Consider the following 23,445-nt stretch of genomic DNA (forward strand, 5'->3'; position numbering starts at 1 on the left):
TACCGTAATCCGCATTTCTTATCGCGTTTGTGTGCTCCCCCAGACGATCTTTGAGGCGTCGTTTTGTTTCCCCCCACATAACACTCCCCACAATCCGGGCACTTGATGCTATATACGACCCCACTTATATTTTCGTGCGAGATGGGGTCTTTCACCTGTGACACGACCGTGTGCAGCTTCCGACCTGGGAGCTGCACACAGCGCATCTGGTAATTCCTTAGCATACGAGCTATACGCTCGGTTAAACCCGGATAGTAGGGAACGTATGCGGTGGCTATCTGTGTGAAAGGCTCACGTCTGCTCTGCCCTCCACTAATGTATTTCTCTATGATCCTCTGGGGGTATCCACACTTCAAAAGATCCGCCGTAACACGCTCATACTCTATTTTTCTGTCCTCTGAGGTACTACAATGCGATTTTTCCCTATCTACTAGTGCTCTTATCACACTGTTCCTGTGATGGTTGGCCTGAGCTGAGTTGTAATGTGAGTATTGGCCTTTGCACATAGGTTTTCTTAACACTTTTGTTTTCAAACACTGGCCTTCACAGATCAACACATCCAGAAATGGCAAAACCCCTCCTTCTTCTACCTCAGAGGTGAATTGTATGAACGGGGAGAAGCTGTTAAGAAAATTCAACGTCTCATCTTCACTCCCCTTCCGAGTAATTGAAAACGTATCATCAACGTATCTTTTCCACGGATGCATAGGGAGAACCATATCATTGAATAACCTTGCCTTCGAGCTCCTCCATAGCTAAATTAGCTATGATCGCACTGATGGGGGAGCCCATGGCTGCACCGTTAACCTGCTTGTACGTGGTGTTGCAGAACACCATAGTGGTGCTTGAAAGACATAACTATTCCCTTACATATATCTTCTAGGCTTAATTGTATCCTCAAAGATCGACGCCTCAAAGATCGTCTGGGGGAGCACACAAACGCGATAAGAAATGCGGATTACGGTAAATCCGCCGTAGCTGAACATTTTTGGGAGAAGCAACATCATATCTCCCCGGACGAAGCAGTCATCACTGATCGGGCGCATAGATTTTGGGACCGCAAGTGGCTCGAGAGCCTACGAATTAGTTCTATTGGGAACAATATAAATAGAGACAGGGGTACACGCATTCATCCCCTCTTTGAGGCGGTAATCCTTGGAGGGGATGAACGTTTTCGCCTGGAACGCTCCCGAGCCGCTTCCGGTTCCAACATGTATGGGAACAGTACATGTTTACGTGAGATGCACTGTGAACCTGCTGGTATTTAATGAGGCACCACAGTATAGAAGTACACTGTTGAGGAAGAAGGCAGAAGCCTTTGAAAGCTTCAGTTATTTTAGCGCTTTTAATCTAGTATATTTTATTGCATTTTAATTCAGTATTTTTTTATCATTTTATTTGTATATTCACTGGAAATTACATTTGTTTTATTTTATCGTAATTCAGTATTTTATTATCAGTAACATTTTGTATAATCGTATTTTGTTTGATTAACTGTAAATTTATCGTAAACTTAAACAAACTTTTTAAGATTTTGGTTTCCGTTTTTACTTCAATGGTTGGTGAGAAACACTAAAAATTATAGTAGAGTGGATAAGATGAATTAGAGAAGATTTTACTATTTCAACAAGAAATTTCCCAATTAGTGTTGTGAAGGTGAAAAAGGAAATTTTTTTGAGGCCTCAAATCAAAAAGCTTCTTCAGGATGAAAGCTTTGAAAAAATCCTCAATGTATTAGAACTAAAAGCCTGGCAGACTTTCAGATGCCTTTATGGGTAACTGCAGATTTGGATGTTGTACATATTTGAAATTTCATATTACTTTTTTGCATTTAGACTTTTTTCCTGAAAACCTTGGTATGGCAAGTGACAAGAAGGGGGAGGTGAGTGATTCCACCAAGACATTAAGTCAATGGAAAATTGCTAGAAAGGTTTTTGGAATAAATGTATGTTGGCAGACTACTGCTAGATGTTTATTGCAACATTCTGGACAAAGTGTGCCAAAGGAAATTGTTCCACAACATTTTTAAATTGTACATACCTTTTTTTACAATGGTATACTGTATTATTTTAACTATGTGCATAAAGTGTATTGGTTTTAAACTGTAAAAGTAATAGAAATATAATTGTAACCAGTCTTGTGTTTTGTGATGAAATCATCTTAATTATCTTGTAATACTATCAGTATTTGTATTATGAAAACTACTCGTGCTAGAAAAAAAACTGAGGACATATTTAAAATCATTGTACAAAACTGGTGTAGAAAGGTGTTTACAACTTTTAAAAAAGTTTTGTTTTGTTGACCAAGTTGTAATTAACCAAAACTATCCCACTTTGAATCTCAAAAACTAAAAAAAATTTTTAATGTTGTGGCATTGGCTTGAATTTCTCTTTTGATGAAATTAAATGGAGTGATTCTGTTTGCTTGTATTTCATATTTTATGTGTAAAAAGGAGTTTAAGAGTATTCTAACAAGATTGACGTGAATGATGAAACACCACTGTGAAGAGCAAAAGCTACAATCACGCAACTGTTAATGCAAAAATCCTTTCCCCATTTTTATATGACATTTGACTAACTAGCAAATCACGTCCCTTGGTTAACAAACTTGTTACTCATTTTTGTGCAATTTTTTTACCCCCTTCCCCCTTGAATGAATAACTAAGATTACCTTTTGAAACAAATGCAAACTGTGGGGGGGAAGGTTGGTCAAAACAACTTTTGCTATAGCACACATTGAAGGTAGAATTTATTTTTTCAGTCATGTTGATAGCAGTTACTCTGTATCATATGAGAGGAAATTAGCTGGTGCCATATCATATGCAATTTGACTTTGAACATTCACTGCAGAATAAAGACCACGTATGGTGACATTTGTCTGACAACAATATCCGTAAGTGGACACAGAGGTTTAAATATGTATGCTTGCTTTGCACCAGGCAAAATGTAATTACTCTTGAATGCATTGAAGAAGTGGAAAACTTGGTTGTTAGAGAAGGTCATACTCAGGGTAATGTTGTATATGTTCCAGCAGAAAGTGGAATTCGATGATGTTTGTACGTTGAGTACCACAGAAGCTCTTGTCATTCGGTGCTCTACTGGCCCACTATGAAGCCAAAGGCCACAACTTTTTTGCATGCTTCCTAGCAAGTGATGAGTTATGGTTCATCAGTTGCAACCTGAAACAAAACAAACTAGCAGTAAGGTTGCCATCTTTCAAAAGTAAAAAGGTGGGGGCTACACACATATACACATGGCAGTGTAACATTGGAGTTGGCATGTTCTTTTCTTTTTTTTTTTTCGTCTATTATTATGATATACTTTTAATTTATTACATATATATATATATATATATATATATATATATATATATATATATATTAACAGACTTCAAAAATTTAAAGGAATAATATTTGTTTGACTTTGCAGCCACTATTAATTTTGTTGCTTTCTAACAAAGTTTACAAATTTGAAACAATTTTGATAGATATTTTAACTTTTATGGACTTTACATTTAGTTTATTTCATTCATCACACCAAAAATTTTTACATAATTGAAAATCCCTGTTTTGCACTGGCATCACTAATAGTTGCTAATATAACATACATAAAATATAGTCAAAAACAGGGCATTTTGAGAAGACCAGGACACAAGTTAAATTGGGATTATCCTGTTAAAAGTGGGATGAGTGGCAGCCCCAACTTACAAGGAGTAGTGCTATTTTTCATCACCAAAGTCCAAAGAGTTTCCAACACCATTAAAGGTCATGTTAATTGTTTTTTTGAGAACATGAATAGCGTCATTGATAAAATTCCCATTAAAAGGATTCACAGTATCAGTGAGTGATATTGTATTCAAAGTGAGCCATCAGAAGCCAGTGGTGCAGATTGCCATGTGTGGACATTTGTTTTATAGACAGTGTGCCATTATGCACCAGTGAAAGTATCAATGATCTCAGATGTCTCCACCCCAAACTTACCAGATGATTATCATCTGCATAACACATGAAATCAGTATTCAGTGCACCACATTTTCATACTGGTTACAAAATGCAAATGTGGTTCTGCTGCTAAAGAGGTTTTTTCATGACATTTGTTATTTGAAAAAGGGGGTAATTATGTTGAGAAATGATACCAGAGTTATTTGTAATGTAAAGAAATAAAATTTTTTTCAGCAAAACAGTTACAGTATTTTCATTTGATTTGACTTTTTATAAGCTGTACTTCCCTTTTTCAGATGCTTCTTGAACTTAATGGTCAAGAACTTCACTTGCCCTTCTCTTTTTATTTCTGCTACTAACTAACTAGAATATGAAAGGTTAGTTTAATATGAAAATATTTAAAATAACTGCAAATTGTTCTGTTGTACAAGACTAAATGTGTGTATACATGTGTATGTTTTTAGGATGCAGTATTGTTTCACAATACAATTCTTTATAATCTTCACTATGGGGACTTCAGCAGAACACTAGAAGATGTATATAAAGCATCTGAGATGGCTGAAATTCATGACAGTGTACTTCGTTGGCCTAAACAGTATGAAACACAAGTTGGTGAACGAGGGTTGAAATTGTCTGGTAAGTAATCATAACACATTTTAGTTTTAAAACAGCAAAACAGCAATTCTATCTACAGTGAACCTTTTTTACCTTGTTTTTGAAATCATTACCAAGTATATATTTTAGTAGACCTTCAAAAAAATGCATATTTTTAAGACATTGACTATTTCTACAAGTTTGAGTTTACAGAAATTAGGATGCAATGTGAATGGGGTTGTGTGATTTTTCAGATATTTGTTCAAAGAAAAGCTCATGAAAACCTGTCAGAATATTTTAAAATTTTTACTATAACAATGTACGTCATAGTAACCAGCCCCAATAGCAGTGTGTAATGGATTATCATTATAATGAATTTTTAAAAAAAAATGTTAATTTAGTAACAGCTAAAACTAAATAAGTTTATAAACAAATCCATAATCTAAAAAATATTTAAGAATGTTTTCTGTTCTATAAATGAGTCTAATTCAGTGTTATACTTGGCTACAGAAATGGGTATTGGGGGGAGAGAGAGAGAGCTTTACATCAGCTTTCTTATAATCATATCACCCAAGCAATGATTGATTTCAGACCACGGTTTGAATAAATAAACATTGTAGATAAGTAATATATACAGATTACTATTAGTAGTGGCAAATGATGCAAGAAAGCAAGCTTATAAAGCATGAGCAAAAAAAAAAAAAAAAAATCCTGCATCAGACTACCCACTTCCACAGAAACAGATGGAAGTTTGTTCCAACCACTTGCTGGCTGATGGAAAAGTTCCACATTAAAACATAACCACCCTTCTGTTTTAATATATGCCCCCTCGTGTGTGTGGTTTGAGCAAGAGGAAGAATGCTGTCGATATTGAGTTTGCTCAAACCATTCAAAGCCTTAAACACCTCAATCAAATCACTTCACACGTGCCTAGTTTCCAGACACTGCAATTTGCAGAACTAAAACATTCCTTGGTAAGACCACCCTTTTCTTTCCTTCACTGATTTCATTATCCTTCTCTGCACCCATTCCAGTAGCTCTACATCCTTCCTAAAATGAGGCCTCCAGACCTCTCTCTCTGCCTTGCAGTACTAAAGTTGCAGCTTAACCACTGCATTGTACAATGGGATAATCACTTCCTTATCCCTGGTAGCAAAGTTCCTGTATAACATTGACAAGCCCCCCCCCCCCCATGAGTGTTCCTAGCTACCTGTCCGCATTGCTCAAAGAATGTCATACCTAACTGCACAATTACCCCCACCCCAGGGGTTTTTTTTCTTTTTTTTCCATTTTACATTACCCTGAGCGTAGTATAAAATATAAATAAAGTTCTTGTTTATACTCTGGCACAACCACCAGGTCAGTAGTGGCATTTGCAATAACTCATTCAGTACAAATGTTAATCGTATTCAGCAGTCATGGGCTTGAACCTCAAAAAGTGTGTGATACTGCACTTGCACTCCTGACCACTTGGCTACATCAGGCCTTATCATACAGTTGGTATATTAATCTAGGATTACTGCTACACATATGTAGTACCTTGTATTTGTCATTGTTAAACTTCAGTTGACATTTTTCTAGATCATGTTGCAATGGCTTACCTTGATTACTGTAATTAACCACCCTGTCAACTTCTGTATCATTTGCAAACTTGGACGTTAAGCCTTATTTGCCTTCATCAGTATCATTAATAAATACAGTAATACCCCGAAGTTACGCGATAGGTGGGTCCGACGAAAATCGCGTAAGTCGGGGTACAACTTTGCATATAAATACATATAAATTTTGCTTAATTGGGACCAAGGACTAACAAAAACACTAGTTTAGAAGAAAAATATTAATAAAATTGCAGTTCTTTATACATATTAATACAAAATATGTATTAAAAAACAAATGACTTACGTTAAAAAGTTATTTCGATGTCGATGGCTTCATAAAATCTAACAAATTTGTCTGACGACACAGTGCCTTCTTTTTTTTCGCACAGAATTTCTTCGTAGCAAGCTAATAATTTTTTTATTCCTTGCTTTGTAGCTATAACGCGTTCTTCGTTGGAGTCTGTTTTATAAAATTTTTAAGCCCTTTACAATTGAGCCCTTTTAAATTTTCAACCTGTCAAGTTTGCAATTGTCATGTGCTTTTCGCCGTTGCTTCATTTAGGCCTGTAGCACGTGCAATATCACATGGTCTTTCATTTCGCTCAAAGCGTTTCACAATTTCATATTTTTTTCTCTATCGACAGAGGCGGACTGGCAATAAGCCTTACCGGGGAAACCCCGGTGGGCCAGTGTGATTTTGGCCATAAACCATAGTATGAGGCCACTATAAATTTTCCCGGGTAAGAATTTTTGACCCAGTCCGCCTCTGTTTATCGATAATTGCTTTTCTTTTTCTCTCTGAATCTGCAGTGTCTTCACCAGGACGCTTCCTTTTCATTTTTAGGGAATAAAGCACAATTACAAAACGAGGAGGCACGCTTGATACGCATAAACAAAGCTGCGCGCATGTAGCAACTGAATAAACAACACCATAAAGGCAGAGATACACTATTAACACCTCACATTTCTAGGGGTTACTACCATAAAACAATAAAAATCCAGTTGCGTTTCTGCTAGTGGAATCTGTTATAAACTGGTAGTAAACTCGATCTAATTGCATTTGCGATTATACCGATAGCTGGAATTGTGTTGGTTTTTACGTTATTATGGTGAAATTGTGTTTCCCCTTCACTGATATAAGAAACATAAAAGCAGCAAAGTTGAATTTTGTTCATCTTTCGCTCTCATTCTCCGCCGTCGCACTGTATATCGATAACATATGAAAAACGACCTTGAAGATAGTGGGCGGCAGCGTTGCCAAACGAAAAAATCAGGAACCGCGTAACTCCGAGTTCGCGTAAGTCGGGGTATTACTGTATAGAAAACAATGATGGGCCAAGCACTAAACCCTTGGGTATTCCACTACTAACATTAGAGCACTATCCATTGATAATAACTGTCTTCTCCCACTCAACCAACACTTTATCTGTAGCAGTATCTTGTCCTTAATGCAGCAGTCTTTTACATTCCACAGTATTAAAAGCTTTTTGAAATCCAAGTATATGATATCAGAATTATTTTTTTGTATTCATTTCCTTTGTTACTGCATCATGGTATCCAATTAGATTGCCCAGACAAGGTTTTCCGTTAACAAATCCATGCTGTGACTGCAGTATAATTGCATTCCTCTCTAGATGATCCTGCACTACTTCTTTAACCAGTGACTCCATATTTTTTCCTGGAATAGAAGTTAAACTAACAAGTTAGTAATTACTCATCCCTTTTTTGAATCAGGGATACATTTTCACATCTCCAGTCGATAGGGACTTTTCCAGAATCCAAAGGGCTCTTATAATTATGGCTAAGGTTTGTTTACCTCCTTTGTTGCCTCCCTTAATATAATTCAAATCAAAAGGGATTATGAAGCCCAATAAGTCCTATTATTATTATAATAATCTTAAATTATAGGTGGAAAAACCTCCTACCTTTGAGTAGGACTGTTAATCTCTCAATACTTAATCGCAAATGATTATAATATGAACTTGCCCCCCCCACGTGTATTATCATAAATGAATCAAGTTAAAATAACTTGATTCATTTATGATATTTGAATGATGGCTTGATGATGATGGCTCATGATGGCTTGTTTATTCATAAACAAGCCATCATGAGAATTGAAAAACAATTGTTGCAAAATTCTAAAAACGACAACACTAATAAATGAATTCACACATAAGTTAAACTTTAAAATCATTATTGACTTCTTTTAAGAGACCACCTTATTCGGTTTGTTACCGTGTTCACAAGATTATTTACATAAACCAACGTATGAATTGCTATTCATGCATGTGCGTAAGAGTCTACGAGTTCGAAATATAAGATCTGCGTATATTAATAGAATTAACGTTTAATCTCATTTTTAATGTTTTGGCAATTAATAATTTAAAATATTCACTGTTTATTAAGAACCTTGGATTCATTAAAAAGAAATGAATCCATCAGTGATTGCATGAAATGCAAGCTCAGATGCACCCATCCTACCTGTAATCTAAGTCGTTACATGTATATAGTTAAAAGTACAATTTAATTGACAATGAAGTTTAACAAGATTAATAGATTTATTGATTAATTGACAATATTGTGTTATGCACTATACTATACTAAGCTTATGCTATCTAGTTCAGGATATGTTGTATCGTGCCGATCGGGCTAGCCGGGTGGGTAAAGTGCCTGCCTGGCAACCCAAAGGTCACGGGTTCAATTCCCACCTCAAAGTACTACAAAAACCTTGGGATGTGCATTATGGCCACAGAAGCCTATGCGCCAACAACTACCAAAAAAAAAAAAAAAAAAAATTTATTGTGTAACAATGTGGTAATTTACGAACGGTAAATCTACGGACATACACTTAAATATTGATTAACTTACAAATCTCGCTGGCTCAATTAATTTAAGGTTGTGGAAATCTTAAATTCAGTGTTCTTCTTTTTAACGAATCCAAGGTTCTTAATAAACAGCGTGAATATTTTAAATTATTAATTGCCGAAACATTAGAAATGAGATTAAATGTTAACTCTATTAATATACAATGACCTTATAATATTTTGGACTCGTGGACTCTTATGCGCATGCATGAATAGCAATTGGTTTATATAAATAATCTCGTGTCAGGGGTCATTAATTTGATATAAAACAGGGGGGGAATATCATTCGCAAATCACTTTTGTACTTCTTGTGAACACAGTAACAAACCGAATAAGGTGGTCTCTTAAAAGAAGTTAACGATTTTAAAGTTTAACTTATGTGTGAATTAATTTATTAGTGTCGTCATTTTTAGAAGCATTAGCAACTAAGGCCATATTGCTCTGGGGATATGCGGTGGTCATTCCCCGACCTTCAGACTCCGTATTTGGTGGTCACGGGCTCGAACCCCGATCTAATCAAGAAGCGTGTGCTACGCACTGCTGCTCCTGCCCACCTGGCTACGGAGGCACCTTCTCGTGATGGCTTGTGGTGTTGGTTGGTTTTTGGAGGTTGGTGGCTTCTGTCTTTCTGTGATTCTTTCCGATTCCCTTGATGTGATATGAGAGTTGAATACATGCTTATTTTATTTAATAGTTATTTTAACTTGATTCATTTATGACAATGGGGTGGTAAGTTCATATTATAATCATTCGTGATTGAGTGTTGAGAGATGAACAGTCCTACTCAAAAAAATATCTCATTGGTTTTCTTTTTTTAGAGAAGACTAACTACAGTGCTTTACCAGCAATTGTTACTATTGGACTCACAATGGCAGTGTTAAGCAAATTTTTTTTGATGATTTTAATTAAAATTGATTTGTGGCCACCTGAATCCCTGGACTTATTCAGCTTTCTTTTACTGAGGCTTTTTTGCCTTTTAAACCTTTATTTTATCCTGTTAATGCAGCCACACCATCAGTACAAATAGCAAAGCAGTTGTTCCATTTTAGACAATATTTGTTTGAAAGAAAATATTTATAACATCAAAAATCTTCTCCCCCATCCTTCTTCCTGCCAAAACTTTGCAAAATAGAAAATTCTCCAAAATGTCTCTCTCAAGGTTTTAAATATCTGCGAATTCATCTAACTGTATTGCAAAAATTGGACTTTCTCTCAATCAATTTAATAAATTGGATTTTATGTCGTTCACATAACTATGTCTCTGGATAGAGGAATGTTATTTAAATCATTGCTGTACTTTTCTCCATGCATAAGTGAAATCATTTTTATTGCAGCAGGGAGAATAAGAGATTCAGCAGTAGTATGTGATTTCAAGTTTTTTCCTATTACATATGAAACTTCCAACAATGCCCTTAAAGCTTTACAAGGAACTGCAGTGTTTCTTCATGAAAGATTTCAGACATTGTATGGTGTAGGTGTGTCTTTTGTAAAAGGATTCAGTTTTTTTTTCATTATCTCTGGATGTTTCGTATGTAAGTGTCTTTTTAATTTAATAGGTTTCATGCTTTCGTTAGCCAGTTTTTTGTAACATATTATGCACGCAGGATGTTGCTCATCATAAACAACACTGTAAGTAAAGCCGTACTTCATAAATTCTTTTTGATTTGGAATATAATGGCTCTCTACCAGAAATTGATGGTTGCACTACACTTGAAATAATGTGTGTCCAAATTTCCACATGATGCATTTCTTACCCTTTCAGCTTCTGGTGTATCTGTAGCAACATTGTTACCCAATTGTCCTGGTAAAATATATAAAAATGTATATTTTTTTTCCTTCTTAAAAACATCCTTAATATAAAAAGTAGCAGAAGAATGAAAACACATCCAAGCTGACATGAAAGCACCAAATTACAAAGCAGAATAAAGCATGCTTGCAACAGACTTGCTATTTACTGCCACAACATATTTGTACCTCTGGCCTTTAGGCAAGTTCAGAAATTTTTGCTGTAGAAAGCACGAATTAAGAGCTAGAAGGATTACAGTTCAGCTATTGAGTAGTACTGAGAAGTATTAATACATACCGAGAAGTCACACTAGTCAGCTGCTTTCTGTGTGTCCATAGCTAGGGAGCAAATTAAGCCATATTATCCATAAGGACAATAAGTAAGAAAGCCACCTGCATCACATGTGAAACCACCCTAAAAAATAGTGGCAGTATGATTCATTCGTATCTCAGACTTCGTTTGAGTAGTAAGGTCTCTGCACCTATAGTATTGAAAAAGTAATTTTAACAACAGGTTTTTTTTTTTTTGGCTTTCATGTACACAAAAACTAATTTTATTTAAAAATTGCCACGACCCCTTTAATTTATCTTGCGACCCCCAGCCTCATAGTTTGCACATCACTGGTCTAACCTACTGGAGCCCCAATTTTTCTGATATAAGCCTGTCCAAAAAGTGTCAGAGGTCTCCTCAGCAACTGCTCTGAATCATCTCTTAGCGGAAGAGGCATTTTGAGGATGTAAGATTTACAGAGATGTCTGACAAGATTGTTGTGCCTCCCTTCTGAGTAGCCTCTGCTCACATGGAGTGAAGTTTTGCTACCATGGCTTCCTATGCATTGCCAAACAGTGATGGTACTGTCAATCTTCCATTTCAAATTAACATCACTGTTTTGGTTGACAGTGGAGGTGGTGTAAGTCAGTAACATTGACATCTAAAGTAACACACCCAAAAAAAAAAAAATTATTTATTTATTTTTTTTTAAACAAAGTTTAATAAGGATAAATTACTAATTTTGTAAAGTAATATATCCAGCATTAGTTCACTGGATGCATGCAAAATCACAGAAACACCACAGTTGTATATTATTTCCATTATTATTCTTTGCATGATTTTTCTTAGATGTAGCAGCACAGTTATCACTCTAAAAAAGAGATTAGCAAAATTGATAGTAGATATGAAGTTTGAATGCCGAAAAATAGCTAGAATTTTCTAACACGATCCCACTTATATCGCAATGTGATGCTTTGATCCCCAAGCATTGCGTTATAATGGGTGTTTCACCTGTATGTGAAAAAGGGCCTTGATTCATTTCTTGCTGGGGAGAGAGGAAATTTATGGTTTTTTTTTTCACAGAAACTCTGGTTTTGCATTGAAAATACTCAATTTTACTAACTGTATGTTGCCTTGATATTTATTCTAAACAGCCAGCAAACTATATAGAATACAGGCAACCCCCCGTATAACATGGTACTTCTACACGATTAACACGATTGATAAATGTAATTGATAATTGTACGCTCTAACACGATTGATAAATTGCGGCAATCCTGCACACAACATGGGCGCCTCCGTAGCCAGGTGGGAAGGAGCAGCAGTGCGTACCACACGCTTCTTGATTAGACCGGGGTTCGAGCCCGTCACCACCAAATATGGAGGATGCGGAAAGGTCAAGGAATGACCACCGCATATTCCGGAGCAATATGGCCTTAGTTGCTAATGCTCCTAAAAACCAAACAACAACATGCACACAACACAGTACTTATATAACACGGTTAGAGAATTTCGGTAAACCTCACATAACATGGTATTTTTGAGCTTTTGTTCTGGGGAAACCCTGCTATTATGTTGGATGTAATTTTTCAACATTTCCACTCCATTTACATTTTGAATTCCGCTGTTGACTTGCAAGTCAATAAAAATTATTGGGAAATCCCCATGTTAAGTTCTGAGTTGTTGAACTTGTGGAAAAATCTAGATTTCAAAGTTTTATTACTATTGGATAGCACACAAGGCCATCCACAAAAGATTTAAGTCATCCAAATGTTGAAGTTATGTTCCTACCACCACAGTTGTATTAGGTTAATACAGTCTGTCCTCGTATAACACGTGTTTGCATTACACGAATTCAATCATACACGATTTATAAATAGGGGAACAATGTCGCATATAACACGAACGTAATTCGCTTATGCACGATTCGCCTTTGTTTTTACAATAAATGACAGTCGAACGCGGCGAAATCACCACAACTGAAAACAACACAGTAGGAATGAAGAGAGGAGTCTGAAAATTTGTTTTTATGATTTCGTGGAAGGGGAAACACATTTAACATAATAACGTAAAAATCAACAGAATTTCAGCTACTGTATCGGTATTATTGCAAATGTAATTATATCGACTTTTACTACCCGTTTATAACGACTCCACTAGCAGGAACCACCAATAAAAGGAAACTGCAAATTGTTTTTATTGTTTTATGGTAGTGACTTCCAGAAATGTGCTTTAGTAAAACATAAGCATGTAATATGTGAGAATAGTGTGTTTACGCCTTTACTGCATTTATTCAGTTGTACACGGGCGTTGCATCGTTTATTCAGTTGCTACTTGTTTGCTGTGCGTTTATGTATATGAAGCTTGCCTCCTCATTTTTGTTCATTTTATAATTGTGCTCTATTCTCAAAAAAATGAGTAAAATACTTGAAAAAAGTGTAAAAAGGAAGTGTTCTGGTGAAAATACTTCAGAGAGAAAAAGAAAAGCAATATCAATAGAAGAAAAATATGAAATTGTGAAACGCTTTGACCGGAATGAAAGAACATGCGATATTGTGCGTGCTACAGGCCTAAATGAGGGAACGCTGAGAACAATTAGAAAGAATGCAGAAAAAATAAAAGCAACTTTCATAGCAGGAACAACACAAAGTGTAACAAAATCAGTTAGATCAAGACACAAAGAACTGGAAGAGATGGAACGTCTTTTATCTGTTTGGATAGAAGATCAAACAAAGAAGAGATCAGGAACAAGTTTGCTTACGATAAAAGCAAAGGCATATTTGAAGACCTCAGAAATAAAGCTGAAAACCCTCAAGAAGTGCCTCCCTTTACTGCCAGTAGTGGCTGGTTCACCAATTTCAGGAAATGTCACGCTTTCCATAATGTGAAATTATCAGGTGAAGCTGCGAGTGCAGATGAAGCAGCAGCAAAGGCATTTCCGCCGATACTGAAAAAACTAATTGAGGAAGAGGGCTATACACTGGACCAAATTTTCAACTTTGATGAAACTGGACTGTATTGGAAAAAAATGCCATCACGAACATATATCTCAAGAGAGGAAGCACGAGCTCCAGGCTTCAAGGCTGCTAAGGATAGGTTTACCGTTATGTTAGGAGCAAATGCAAGTGGCGACTTGAAACTGAAGCCTGTTATTGTTTATCATGCAGCTAATCCACGAGCGTTAAAAGGGATCACAAGGACTACCCTGGGTGTTTACTTTAGGAACAGCAGAAGAGGATGGATGACAGGGCAGATCTTCACTGAACTTCTACTGGATGTGTTTCGAAGCTACTGCAAAAAGAAAAATTTGAATTTTAAGATTTTAATTATTTTGGACAATGCACCAAGTCACCCTCCAACCCTTGCTGAACTGTCACCAAACATCAAAATCCTGTTTTTACCGCCTAACACAACATCTCTTATCCAGCCACTTGACCAAGGAGTAATTGCTGTTTTTAAGCACTATTCCACAAGACGGACATTTAAGATGCTGATAGCAGAAACAGAGGGCGAAAATGCACCAACAGTTAAAGACTTCTGGAAGCGATTCAACATTAAGAATGCAATTTACATAATTGTGGAGGCTTGGAACGAAGTGACAAAAGAATGCTTACATAGTGTTTGGCAGCCACTTTTACCAGATTTTATTCGTGATTTTAAAGGCTTTGATCCTGTAAATGAGCTTCCTAAATTAAAAGCACATTGTGTTGCCCTCGCAAAGCAGGTTGGCTTTGAGGAATTGGAGGAAGATGATTTAGAAGAGTTGCTTCAATCTCATGAAGAAGAACTTTCAACTGAAGAACTGCAACAACTTGTTGCTGGAGGGCAGGTGGAAGATGAGAAAAACGACGAAGTTGAATGCCTGAACACCACCATAAAACCGCTTTGTACTTCAGAGTTATCTTCAGTTTTAAATTCATTTGAGAAAAATATGCAATGGCTAGAAGATAATGATTATAATGCAGAAAGAAGCAGAAGAGCACTTTATACAATTCGGTCTGCTTTGGAGCCATATAAGCAGCTGCTTTGTGAAAGGAGGAAGACTGCGAAACAACAGAAACTAGATGTCTTTTTTATGAAAACACCCAAGAAAAATACAGAAAATGAGCCGCAGCCCTCTAGTTCTGGTGTGACCACATTTCGTCCAAAGTCTTCATCGGCATCTCCTCCACCTCCCAATTCCAATAATGATGACAACCTGCCGCCACTTTCCCCATAATTACGCTGCTTCAACCCTTTCTCAAGCCCTTTCCCTCAAGCTGTCTTCATTTACTTTTAAGGTAAGAATCTAAATTCAAATGATTAAATTATTAATTTTACATTTTTCAACTGTAACTGTTTTATTACGATTATTTATTGTGTTTGGTAATGTTTTGGTTAAAAATGTGTCCAATCTTGGGTGGTCGGCACCTAACCCTATATTTTCCATAGGGCCTGTTGTTTATATTGCACGATTTTGCATTGCACGAGGATTTCTAGGAACACAACTATCGTGTTATACGAGGACCGACTGTACAACTTCTTTCATTCAGCCATTAGATCAAGGCATTATATCCACCTTTAAAACTCATTACATCAGAAAATCATTACAATGGATTTGGAAAAAAATCAATTCCGAATCTATTGAAGTAATGGAGGCATGGAACCATTTCTCAATTGTGGACTGTATCAGAATCATAGCTTTATCACTAAAACAAGTAAGACCGTCAATGTTAAATGCTTGTGGAAAAATGTATGGCCAGAGTCAGTTCATTCAGGAAATATGGTCGAACTGGCAGAAAACGGAATAGAACGGAACAGAAAGCGATAATAAAACTTGCTATGGCGGTAAGAGGGGAAGGATTTAATGATATGACTACTGAAGCCCTCATGGGTAGCACAGTTGATAGAATTGCCCTCCTCCTCCCAACACCAGGTGGAAAAGACCCGAGTTCGAATCCTGTCGATGACAGGAGGAATTATGGGTCTATTTCACAACGTGGCTGAGTTAGTCGGGCTCAGGCAAGGGTAGAGTGGTTTCCCCTCCCGGAATCTCGGGTTTTTCGTCCAGAAAAACAGAAAATTGACCTCAGGACACATGCAATTTATAGACAATATACACAGAGTAACATGGCCTTAGTCGCCTATGCTCCTAAAAAAATTAAAAAAGATATGATTACTGAAGTTGTTCAAGAATTACTGGTAGAAAAAGAGGCTGGCGAAGCAAATTTGATGGGAATAGCATTGGAGGTAAAAGCAGATAAATTCTAAACTTCCAAATTTTATGCTAAAAAGCATACGGGAAGGCATAAAGTTAGCCGAGCCATTAGAATCTTATTTCTTGAATGCATCAAGAAATAAATCTTGAATAAATTTTTGTGAATTTCATTGTACGGAACTAAGCATTTTTTAAACTCCCTTTTGAACTTTGGGCACCTTTCAAAAGGGAGCTTCAAAAATGCTTAGTTCCATACAATGAAATTCACAAAGATTTATCAAGCAAAAGCAAACAAACCCAGATTACTGATTTTTTAAAGGGAGTAGAAGATACGCAAAATCAAGAATTTTTGCCAACATTTTGTTAACAAAATAGTGCATTTTTGTTAGCTTTTGGAACGTAACCCCCTCTTTTTGTACTTTTTCTTAGTCCCATATAACATGGTTTTGCACAACACAACACAACATTTTATAGGAACCTAACTACCGTGTTATACAAGGATTACCTGTATAGTTGTATTCTATATAAGTTTGCAACTATATAGAATTTTTATTTCCAGCAATTAACCACTATTTCAAAGACAGCTTCATTTAATTCTAGAACATGATTAATTTTAGCATTTATTAAATTTTCAACTTGCTTTTTTCATTAACAGCAAGTATAGCAATAATCAGTATCTACTAGTGTTGGTGATCACTATAAAAATATTGTACCTTAGTTGAAAAGGGGAGAACTTGCTTGTTCATTTTATTCCTCATTTAATAGGTGGAGAAAAACAACGAGTTGCTATAGCAAGAGCTATTTTGAAAAACTCTCCTATTTTAATTTTTGATGAGGCAACATCATCTCTAGACTCTGTTACTGAGGCTGTAAGTTAATTTTATCTTTTTATAACTTTTTGAAATATTTAATCCAAAATGAACTTCCATTTTATTATATTTAATATATATACTTCCATTTTATTATATTTAATATATATACTTCCATTTTATTATATTTAATATATATACTTCCATTTTATTATATAAATTTTAATCATTATGGAGCCATATACAATAGTTTTGCATTTTGTTTGCATATTTAAGGACCACTTGCTATCACTTGATGAGGATCTGCCGAGTCATTAGAATACAATGCTCTAGGACATGTGACAGAAGTAGGAAGATGCATCTTTGGACATGATTTATGACTTTTTTTTTTTTTTTTTTTTATCTTGGATTATTGCTATTTCTTGCTTGATCAACCATTTTGCTTTCTGAATTTTTTAGACAGTATGCAAATAGTGGGAATTAAAAGAAAAATTTTTGTTGAATATTATCCATAGGTCTTTGTGGGTATAATTTGTAATTGAGACAGCTGCAATTTTAATTTCTATGTTGTTTCAATGTTTCAGTTTTTTGTACATGAGTGCACAGTACAGATTGAAGTTTTTAAGAACACTGACATTACAGGGGCTTTCAGTCCCATTCAAAACGTTTTTTTTTTTTTTTTTTGATATTTTGACAGAGTTGAAATATCAAAATGCAATGCCACATACTTGAATTCATCTTATGTTTCTTACATAATGTAATTAGGCAACTTGTGTACAATTCGTTGGTGTCTGAATTTTCCAACCATTACTGTTGATACACAGTTGGGTGTTTCTAAATTGTGTATAGCTGAAAAAGCATGTTATTATCTCCCTTTCTTGAAATCTCAAGGATGGAAGTAACATATTGATATGGAATGCTGGTTAAAGTGCAACTATGTGGTGATATTATAATGTTAATACCTTTGAGACTCCTTATCTTAAATTCCTCACATGTATTAAGTGCATCTGCTTGTTCAGATGTACTTAAAATGTTCAGTTATTTTTAGATTTATTTTATTGCCAATTCTCTTAATCATATCAAGTTTTACCACAAGTGCAGGTTTGATTTTTACATTGTTTTTTGTTATGCATCCATCATTTTTATAGTTTGTCTTCCACTATCTGATAAAGATGTTTTATATTAATAACAATATTAAAAAAAAATACATTCTTTGTTTTCTGGTCTTCATATAGCATATAAATTTGGTTTCATCCCAATCATATTGGTAATACTAGTATAGGCACAGGAATTACAATTGTATGCATTTTACACATGTTGAATATGAAGGAATATTTTGAAAAGTATTTCCCAAAGTCCATAAGACTTGCTGGGGCTATTTTGTCTCTTTTACAGCTGGTTCTTCAAATGGTGCAATAATTAAAAAAGAAAAGTTCTATAAGGAGTTTTTTTCACTGGGATCATATCTTGTCAGGAACCATAAAGTCTCAGTGAACTGAAAGAAACTAAAGGGCACAGCATTTCAGTAATCCCAAAACTCTGGTACAAGGTTAGGTTGACATGCTGTGGCAACCTCATTCTAAAGAAAGAAAGCTTAAAAAAGACCATTAAATATCCTCAGAGAGCACAGCATCCCCTTGATGGAAACTTTGTTCATGATTTTGAAAGGAAATTTACTCATCAGACAGAATTACTGGGCAAAAAATAAGAAACCTGTAATGAAAGCCATGCTGAACAGGGCTGCTACATTGGACCAGCCTAGCTGAAAAGAATGTGTAAATTGGAGAGGGGTGGAAAAATGAACTCTACCAATGGCAAAGGGAAGACTGAATTAATAGAGTTGCTCCAGCAGATATAGCCAGTATAACAGAACATGTGTCAGAGGACAAATGCTGGCAATTCATTTTTCTCTCTCCTCTGACCAAATATTTATTTTTTTGAAGAACACCGTACTCTAACTTCCTCACTGTTTCAACCCAGGGTTGGGTCAGGTGAATCAAAGCCTTCCATCTTCCCAAATCTTATCTTCTGTCATTCTCTCCCACTCATTTCCCTTCATTTCCACATCTTCCCTAATCTGATCTTTCCATCTTTTCCAGGGTCTTCCTCTCGGCCACTTCTAGTCCATTTTCATTTCAAACATTCTTCTTGGTATTCTGTTTGTTCTCTTCATGTCTCCAAACCATCGCAAACATGATGCAAACTTTCTATTCCTAAGTTCATTCTAATGTCCACATTTCTAATTTTGTTGGGGTGCCTCCGTAGCCAGGTGGGAAGGAGCAGCAGTGCGTAGCACACACTTCTTGATTAGACCGGGGTTCGAGCCCGACACCACCAAATACAGAGGATGCGGAAAGGTCAAGGGAATGACCACCGCATATTCCCGGAGCAATATGGCCTTAATTGCTAATGCTCCTAAAAACCAAATAACAATAATCTAATTTTGTCTCTTCTAGTTTTAGCTAGCATAGCCCTTAACACCTTCATTTCCATTGCTTGGATTCTGCTGGTATCCTTTTTATTCATCCTCCATGTCTCAGCACCATAGGTCAAAATACAGTCAGTCCTCGTATAGCACGATAGTTGTGTTCCTAGAAACCCTCGTGCAATATAAACAACAGGCCCTATGGGAAAAGTGGGATTAGGTGCCGGCCACCCAAGATTGAACACACAAACCAAAACCAAAACATTACCAAACACAATAAATAATCGTAATTAAATACTTAAGTATTTTATTACGACTATTATAATAAAATATTGCTAATGCTTTTGCTTCTATCGTAATCTAACTTTTTTGTTTGATTTTCTATCCAAACAGATGACAGCCGTTCCATCTCTTCCAATTCTTTGTGTCTTAATCTAATGGATTTTAATTACACTTTGATTTGTTCCTACTGTGAAAGTTGTTTTTATTTTCTCTGCATTCTTTCTAATTCTCGGTGTTGCCTCATTTAGGTATGTAGCACATGCAATATCACGTGGTTTTTCATTTCGCTCAAAGCGTTTCACAATTTCATATTTTTTCTCTATTGACAGAGGCGGACTGGCCATAAGCCTTACCGGGGAAACCCTGGTGGGCCAGAGGCCAGTGTGATTTTGGCCATAAACCACAGTATGAGGCCACTATAAATTTTCCCGGGTAAGAATTTTTGATGCCTCTGTTTATCGATATTGCTTTTCTTTTTCTCTCAATCTGCAGTGTCTTCGCCAGGACACTTCCTTTTCACACCTTTTAAGTATTTTACTCATTTTTAGGGAATAAAGCACAATTACAAAACGAGGAGGCATGCGTGATACACATAAACAAAGCTGCGTGCGTGTAGCAACTGAATAAACAACACCGTAAAGGCAGAGATACACAATTAACACCTCACATTTTACTAAAGCACATTTCTAGGGGTTACTACCATAAAACAGTAAAAACAATTTCCAGTTGCGTTTCTGCTAGTGGAATCTGTTATAAACTGGTAGTAAACTCGATCTAATTGCATTTGCGATTACACCGATAGCTGGAATTGTGTTGGTTTTTACATTATTATGGTGAAATGTGTTTCCCCTTCACTGATATAAAAAACAAATATATTTTCAGAATCTTCTCTTCATTCCTATCGTGTTGCGTTCAGTTGGGGGTGATTCTGCATTCGACTGCCATTTCTTGTAAACACAAAGGCGAAATCGTGCATAAGCGAATCCGGTTTGTGTTATATAAGATATCGTTCCCCTATTTATAAATCGTGTATGATTGAATTTGTGTAGTGTAAACACGTGTTATACGAGGACTGACTGTAGGGACAAAATATGCTCTATTTATCAGTTTTTACACTTCATTGCAACTTCCCTAGCCTATAACAGGCTGTTAATGTCACAGAAGAAACTGACTGGCTGCTATTCTGCTTGTTATTTCCATATCTAGGCTGCCATCCTTTTTTAATAATACACTCCCTGGGTACTTAAAATTGTCCACCACTTTCAACATTTCATTCCCTAATTTTATCTCTTTTACACTCACTTCTTCCCCCTGTCCATCACCATCTCTTTGCTTTTTTGGCTACTTATTTTTAGACCATACTCACTGACTACACTTTCCCAATGTATTAATTTCTTTTGAAGTGCTTCGTCCTTGTTTGCCCAGAGGACAACATCATCTGCAAACACAGCTGTTCAACCTTTTTTTTATCATCTACCACTTCATGGATATTCTCCATGACAATAATAAAAAGTAATGGTGACAATATACTAACTACCCTGTTGAAGTCCATTGGACAATGGAAACCAATCTGAGTCCCCAAATTTTGTCCTCACACAACTTTCACTCTTTGAATACATATTTTTAATCATCACAACCTCCTCCCTGTCTATTATCATTTTCTCCAAACTTTCCCACACTTTTTCTCTTTGCACATTATCATATGCCTTTTCCAGGTGTAAAAATACCAGAAAGAGAGGTTCTTGGCAAACTCCCAATGTCTTTCTAGTAATTCTCTTAAAACAAATATCAGGTCAATCGTTGATCTTCCTCTTCTAAATCCATACTATTCTTCCCTCATTCTCTCTTTTATTTTATTCCTTATTTTTGTCTCGAGTATTCACTCAAAAATTTCAGCACACTGGCATAATAAAGTGATTCCCCTATAGTTACATTCTCTTCTGGACCCTTTCTTAAAAATTGGTATGATGATTCCCTTTATCCAATCATCTGGTGTTCTTTTCTTTTTCCAAACTATGCTGAAAATACACTGGTATGCAAAATTTAAGGACCAGTCGAGTTTTCACCTGTAGCTTCTGACAGGAGTGGCCTGGATATGGGAAAAGTATACCAAAGGAACCTCATGAGGTACAGAAATGATGAAGGAAACAACACGGTACAGAGGGACTTTATTCAAAAATGGCAACATAGCACTGGCTGCCATGATACAGATGCATCACTGCCAAAGATGGAACAAAGGGAAGAGGTGGTCCTCAGCAGGAGATATAGCCATCCCTAATGTCGATGCAGGCTTTGCACTGCCTGTTCATACTTAGACCAATGTTGTTGATAAGTTCTTGCGGTAACATCGTCCATTCCTCTGTCAGCACCATCTTCAGCTGGTGAACATTTTCTGGTGGGTGTGGACGTGCTGCTAGGAGTCTCCCCAGAGCGTCCCATATGTGTTTGATGGGATTTAGATTGACAGAACAGGTAAGCCAGTCCATACGAACAATGTCTTCACTTTCTAAAAGCATATCAGCAGCTGCAGTGCGATGTGACATTATCATCCATAAACATGAACTCGGGGCCAATGGCACCTTGGAACAGGCGCATGTGGGGAAGGAGAACAGTACAGTAGCGTGCACCAGTTACTGTACCGCCTTCTTGGCTCTAGAGACTAAACATGGATTCCACCACTTCAAGCCTCCAATAAGCAAAGTGGTGGTATTGCACCGGTTGATGAGTCATCTACCACCTAGTACTGCCTGGTAACATAGAGGGGCAGCATTCTTCCATGTTGTGTGGGCACCACACCTCGACCCCTGCTTACGTTGGTTCACACCTGGGTGGTCACCGAACATGTACTTGTGTATGGAGGTTATATCCAAGATTACTAACAGTCCCACCATCATGAAGGTGCAAGCAGAGGATCTGGCTGTCACAGAATTGGATCCACTTGACCACAGAATTGGATCCACTTGACTTGAGTGTCACCTGAATATCAGTTCCATCAGCATTTTAGAAGCCCAGGTAGCAAGTGCAGCTTGTCTGGCATATCTGAGAGAATGTCTGTGACAACCTCAAGGACAAAGGTATAATAACAGATACCTGTATAATTACAGGTATCTGTTATTATCTGTTATAATATCAATTTAGTTATGCTAATGATATGTATGACAAATGTTACGCAGCTGCCAAAATACATTACTCTAAATTTTCATATTCTGAAAGTATTCTTATTTCAATGCTATAGAAATATACAAATACCAAAATTCGACTTGAAAAATTACCAATTAAATGCAATATAATAAAGTAAAACTAAGTTGTTTTTATTTGCTGAACGTATTTTAAAACTGTTTGTTTCTGTAGCAGAAAACATGATCTTCAAATTGAGAGAGGTATTTGTCGTTAAGATTTTTGTTATATTTTATATTCTTTCGACAAAATTAATCTAATAATGTAAATTTTTACTTACCAAAAAACTAATAAATATATAGAATTATATTCATATATTTTTACAATAATGTAGATACTGAGAATTTTTTGGGCCAGACCCATTAAAAAATACCCATGAGATATTTGTAAGTTCCAGCCTCTATAAATGGTCATTTGGTAAACTCTGAGAGGCATAAACTGAATGCTGATTTGGAAAAAAAATAACATAAAAATTGCCCATAGAATCTCCATGTTATTTAATA

The 23,445-nt window shown here is 36.2% G+C and overlaps 1 protein-coding gene across 1 annotated transcript in view; it reads left to right on the forward strand.

Moving 5' to 3' along the window:
• ABCB7 (ATP binding cassette subfamily B member 7) overlaps positions 1-23,445 on the forward strand; it is a 226,022-nt gene that overhangs the window by 197,145 nt on the left and 5,432 nt on the right. Inside the window, exons 13-14 of the mRNA XM_090379365.1 lie at positions 4,405-4,576; positions 17,015-17,118. Coding sequence (XP_090235491.1) covers positions 4,405-4,576; positions 17,015-17,118 — 276 coding nt within the window. The remainder of the gene's footprint in view (positions 1-4,404; positions 4,577-17,014; positions 17,119-23,445) is intronic.

Source organism: Mastigoproctus giganteus, chromosome 8, assembly GCF_048544385.1.
Source record: "Mastigoproctus giganteus isolate SK-2022 chromosome 8, ASM4854438v1, whole genome shotgun sequence".
NCBI lineage: Eukaryota > Metazoa > Arthropoda > Arachnida > Uropygi > Thelyphonidae > Mastigoproctus > Mastigoproctus giganteus.